General features: G+C 39.5%; 1 protein-coding gene across 1 annotated transcript in view; it reads left to right on the plus strand.

The window, feature by feature from the left end:
• Positions 1-6,000, plus strand: part of LOC103210048 (potassium-transporting ATPase alpha chain 2) — a 52,075-nt gene that overhangs the window by 22,265 nt on the left and 23,810 nt on the right. The window contains exon 11 of the mRNA XM_007955971.1: positions 1,494-1,686. Within this exon, the coding sequence (XP_007954162.1) occupies positions 1,494-1,686 (193 nt within the window). The remainder of the gene's footprint in view (positions 1-1,493; positions 1,687-6,000) is intronic.

Genomic DNA, 6,000 nt, shown 5'->3' on the forward strand with positions numbered 1-6,000 from the left:
AAATGGTGAAAAGTCCATGTATTATGGTCTTAGTAATATTCCCCACACTGAGACTAGTTTATGAAAATACTTTCCACAATTTATGGCAAATTAGAAAAATTAATTTAAAAGCTTGTCCTTTTAATTGAGCCAGTCAGTTAACCTCTCTGTGCCTCAGTTTCCTCATTTGCAAAATGGGGTAATAATAGTACCCACTGCCTTAGAGTTATTTTGAATATTAGATGAGTAATGTGTGAAGCACTTAGGACAACAGAGCCTAGCACATAGTACACACTATAAAATTGCCTATGTTGTTCCTATTTTTATATTTTAAAATGCACTATCTTTTAGAAGGGATCTCTGGTAGCATAGTGCCTATGGCACTTGACTGCTAACCAGAGGCTGGCAGTTCAAACCCACCAACCACTCCTCAGAAGGAAGGTTGGGCAATCTACTTCTGTACTGATACTGCCTTGGAAACCCAAGGAGGAGTTGCTATGAGTTGGGTCCAACTTGACGGCACATAACAACAACATCTTTTAGAAAATGATGATGATGATAAGATGGCAGGTGTTTTGTTTTGTTTGTTTGTGTTTTTATGTTTTTTATATTTTTATGACTGTAAATATTTACAAAAGTAAATTGTCCCATCTTCCTTCCTTGGAACAGCTGGTGGGTTTGAACCTCTAAACTTCTGGTTAGCAGTCAAATGGTACTATGCCAGAAGAGTACCGGGTATATAATAAGGACTGTGAGGGTTAGCCTTGCCCCCACCACACACAATTTTTTATTATCGTATTAGGATAAATCTAGAAGTAGAATTGCTAAGTCAAATGGTATTCGTACTGAAATTGTGAGAACTGTTACTTAACTATCCTCCAGAAAGAATGTGCATGAGAGTGTGCAACTCCTTACACTCTCAGCATTTTCTCTGACATCAAAGCAGTAAAAGTGGATCAATTCCAAGATGAAGAGGCATAGGGGATTCCTGCTGACATCACATCTGTCTGAGATCAGAGTAGTTGTGTTTGAAATAGTGCTACTTACAATATGGAAGAAGAGACAGGAAATAAGATGTGGAGGCTCAGAGCTCCCACCTCTCTTACAAGAATTGCAGATCTTATTTAAGACCCAAGATTTCACAGATTTACAGCTGTATCTGGTCTTAATCCCCTTCTCTAAAGCAATCCCCTTCTGTTTGAAAGACAGCTTCTATTTAGTTTGGTTTCAAACTCAAAGTGCCTCTCTGTGCTGGGACCATGTCTAGATTTCTACATATTGCTTGGCCACAGGATAAAGAGGATAGAACATTCATTACTGTGGATATCATTATTCATCTTCCGTCTTTACATTTTGAGGACAAGTAACCGCAAAAAGAGTAAGAGATATTTCTCACCTTCCTGTCATGTTAGTTTCTAAAAGGTCTGTAGAGTTCATGCCCCTAGTAAAGAAGACAGAGTCAGTAGTAGATAATACACTGTGTGTAACATGCTCAATTATTTCTCTTCTCCCAGCTCTCCATCCATGAGACAGATGACCCTCATGACAAAGGCTTCCTCATGGTAATGAAAGGGGCTCCTGAGAGGATCTTAGAGAAGTGCAGCACCATCATGATCAACGGCCAAGAACAGCCCCTGGATGAGAGCACAGCCAAGGCCTTCCACACAGCATACATGGAGCTCGGAGGCCTGGGCGAGCGTGTGCTGGGTGAGCTCTTTGGAGTAGAACTCTTAGCCATCACCAGATAGATGCAACATTCTGACCCTGGGTAGAGCACAATATGAGGCAGGCATCTTTGAGTTATGTATTATTTACTGGAGTGGTTATGGCATCCATATGAATAATTCTAAGAAGAATATGGTAAACACAATGGTTAACATTTAACAAAATATACATGACAATACAGAGAAGAGTGGGATCACTTCCAGTAAAATAAAATCAAGGAGGATTTTTTGGAAGTTTTTTTGTTTGTTTGTTTGTTTGTTAACTTTTTATTGTGTTTTGAGTGAAAGTTTATAGAGCAAATCACTTTTCCATTCAATAATCCATACACATTTTGTTTCATATCACTGATGGAAATCCCCTCAATGTAACATCACTCATCTCATTTCCTTCCTGTTTCTCATTTCCATTCCTCCTCCTTTCTGAACCCTTTCTGCCTTCTGAACTTTGTCCTTGGGGAAATGTCGCCCTTTTGATCTCAAACGGTTGTTTGTTTTAAGGAGTGCATACCTTCCTTGAGTTATTGTTCGCCTTGCAGATATTTCTACTGTTTGGCTGAAAACTGAGCAATGGGAGTGAGTTCAGTCCAGGTCCAAAGTATGACTAAAGGTCATAGTCTTGAGGGTTCCACCATCTCTATCCAATCAGTAAGCCTGGACTTTTTTTATGAATCTGAGTTCTGTCTCACATTTTTCTCCCACTCTAACCAACACCTTCTACTGTGATCCCTTTCAGACTTGTCAGTAGTGGTAGCTAGGTACCATCTAGTTTTTCTGGTCTCAGGGTTGTAAAAGCTGAGTTTCACATGGTCTATTCTTTGGGCAGTTTCCATGTATTTTTTATATTCTTCAAGCTTCTTTGCTCTGGATGGAGAAAGACCAATAGTTGCACCTTACATGGCTGCTCACAAGCTTGTAAGTCACCAATCGTTATTCAACAAACTAGGATGTAATATATTTTCTTGTGGACTATATTATGCCAATTGACCTTGTTGTCCCCTGTGACTATAGTCCTGAGCCCACAAGCTCAGTGACTCATTCCATCAAGGTTTTGGTTATAGCTAAGACATTTTCATAACTCTGTCCCTTATATGGGAAGCCTGGTAGCCTAAGGCATTTGACTGCTAACCAGAAGGCTGGCAGTTCAAACCCACCAGCCACTCCTCAGAAGGAAGATTGGGTAATCTACTTCTGTAGTGACACCACCTCAAAAACACTAGAAGGGGTCACTATGAGTCATATCTGACTCACAGCAGTGAGTTTGATTTGGTTTGGTCCCCTGCATGCTCTTCTATAGTCATGGATGTATTTGCAGCATATGTAAATATATATCTTCTGTCAGACCTATATATATTCACAAGTAAAGTCCCATTCTCCTTCTCACACTTGTTCAGCTTGTATGTCTGTCTATGTATCCACTTGTAGATTATTGTTATTGCTGTCACTGAAGGATTGCACATATAGTAGTATACATCTGTATGACTTTAACACTTGTGAAGGAGTTACATTTCAAATTGGACCTTTAATGAAATAAAACATTTTGAAGGGAGATTGAGGAAAATATTCAAGGAAGAAAGAAGGCCATGAACCAGAGCTCAAAGGCAGGACTGGATTAGGAAAGGTAGGCAAGTGTTGCTGAGGCAGCCTACTGGCACTGAATATTGTAGGGGGCATGAGATAACAGGCATAGGAAATAGACAGGAAAGCTAGACTAATGGATAGGTGAGGAATTAGGGTTTCACTCTGCAAATAGTAGAGAGTTGTTGAAGGCTGTATATCAGGAATGAGTAAAATATTAGTGTTTTTTTTTAAGGATAATTTTTGACAGTATCTTCTAAGATGGGCTAACAGGGAGAAAAGAAGTATAGGACTAAGTAGAAGGTGGCTGCCCTCATTCAGGTGAAAGGTGATGGAAATTTTCTCCAAAACAATAGGAATATGAGGGAGGGATCAGATACAAGAGACTTCATGGAAGAAGTCTCATGCAAGAGACTTGCATTGGTAAGACTTAGCAGCTAATCTGAGGAGAAAAGGACATTTGAAAAAAAAAAAAAAAATGCTCACATGATTAGAAAAAAAGTAATGCCACTAACTGAGACAGGGAATTTGGAATTTTAGAAGGAACCTTACAAATGCCACCATTATGGAATCACCTATTCATGGTTATTTAAGGCATTGAGGGTTGTGCATTGTGACGTGTTCCATTGTGAGAATCATGAGTTTATCAGAGGATACCTGCTCAGAACAACAGAATGATAAATTCAAGGTAACAGGAATTACTGGTTGATTATAATAGTCATGGACTTTGGGTGGCACAGTAGTTAAGGCATTTGGTTGCTAACAAAAAAGATTGGAGATTCGAACCCACCAGTTGCTGCACAAGAGAAAGATGAGGCAGTCTGCTTCCATAAATATTTATAGCCTTGAAAACCCTATGGGCAGTTCTACTCTTCTGTGAGTTGGAATTGACTCAATGGCAGTGGGTTTGGTTGGCTTGCTTTTGATAAGAGTCATTAAACATTAAAGTCTGTGCCAGTAGACATGTTGGAATCTGTGGAATGTGTTTCTAAAAGATAGTGAATTTGTAAAGTAAATAGAATATATAAGTGAGATGATGATGCTTAGCATGCTCTAAATACTCCACAAGACTGGGTAATCTTTTCAACACAGAATTGATATCCATCTGACTAGAGTAGCTCTGGTAGCATAGTGCCTAAGGCACTTGACTGCTAACCAGAAGGCTGGCAGTTCAAACCCACCAGCCACTCCTCAGAAGGAAGATTGGGCGATCCTACTTCCGTAGTGATACTGCCTCGGAAACCCAAGGAGGGGTCTCTATGAGTTGGGGCCAACTCAACGGCAAATAACAACAACAGAGTACTTTTAGGAACCTCACATTTGACCTCTCAAAGTCTGTACTTCATTGATATTTGTAAAGTAATAAGCCATGCTGAAAATATGTTTAATATAAAAGCAAATGAGAAGATCACAAGATCTTGGAAGTCCCAAAAACACAGGTCCCTTCTACCTCAACTTGTGCAAGACTGATGCCTTCAGAGAAATAAATGGTTCTACCCTATTCTTAGGGGCTCTGCTGGCATAGTGCCTAAGGCATTTGACTACTAACCAGAATGCTGGTGGTTCAAACCCACTACCCACTCCTCAGAAGGAAGATTGGGCAATCTGCTTTGGTAGAGATACCACCTTGAAAAGCCAAGGAGGTGTTGGTATGAATCGGATCTGACTCAATGGGAGAGAGTTTTTTTTTTTTTTTCACCCTATTCTTAATATGGTAATAATAATAATTCCCTCATGCTTATCTTGGATTAAAGACTGAACTTCATATTATTCTCTAGATACCCAAATTCTTTCCCAAATTTGTATAGTAGCATATGCTGATTTCTGTGCCTCCCTTCTATCCTTGATAAACATCTACTTCTCTCCAAGGATACAGCTAAAATGTTACCTCCTTTGTAAAATCTTTCCTGACTCCCCAAGAAGCTATATTCTGTAGCATTGACTATATTTCATTAGGAACATCTTTAGAAGTAAAGGCTTCATCTTTATATCCTTAGAATACAACATGGAGCCTGATGGGCAAACACTAAATGATTTTTGTATTAAACATGTCTTTTCTAAACCCATGCATTGTATAATTGAAGGAATTAAACAATTTGGGTATACCATAATACCAAATAATAACCCTTAATACCTTGGAAGGAATATTGGGCAATCTGCTTCCATAGACATACTGCCTTGGAAACCCAGGGAGGAGTTGCTATGAGTTGAATTGACTCGACAGCAGTAAATTTAGTTGTTGTTTTTTTTTTTTAATACCATAATGGTAAAATATTAAAAGACTCTAAGTGTATCAAAATGTTCCCCCTTTTTCTTTTGTTTTGTCTTATCCTAATTTCATAAAGGAGCTCTTGTGGAATAGTGTCTAAGGCATTGACTGCTAACCAGAAGGCTGGTGGTTCAAACCCATCAACCACTCCTCAGAAGGAAGGTTGGGCAATCTACTTCCGTAGTGATACTGCCTCAGAAACCCAAGGAGGGGTTGCTATGAGTCAGATCTGACTCAACGGCAGTGGGTTTGGTTTGGTTTTGTTCATTATTTTATCAAAAAACCTCCCAAAACACCAAACTCACTGCTGTGGAGTTGGATCCGACTCATAGCAACCCCTCCTTGGGTTTCTAAGGCAGTATCACTTTGGAAGTAGATTGCCCAACCTTCCTTCTGAGGAGTAGCTGGTGGGTTTGAACTGCCAGCCTTCTGGTTAGCAGTCAAATGTCTTAG

The sequence above is a fragment of the Orycteropus afer genome, unplaced genomic scaffold (genome assembly GCF_000298275.1).
Source record: "Orycteropus afer afer isolate SDZICR_OR568_19922 unplaced genomic scaffold, OryAfe1.0 scaffold00561, whole genome shotgun sequence".
NCBI classification, from domain to species: Eukaryota; Metazoa; Chordata; class Mammalia; order Tubulidentata; family Orycteropodidae; genus Orycteropus; species Orycteropus afer.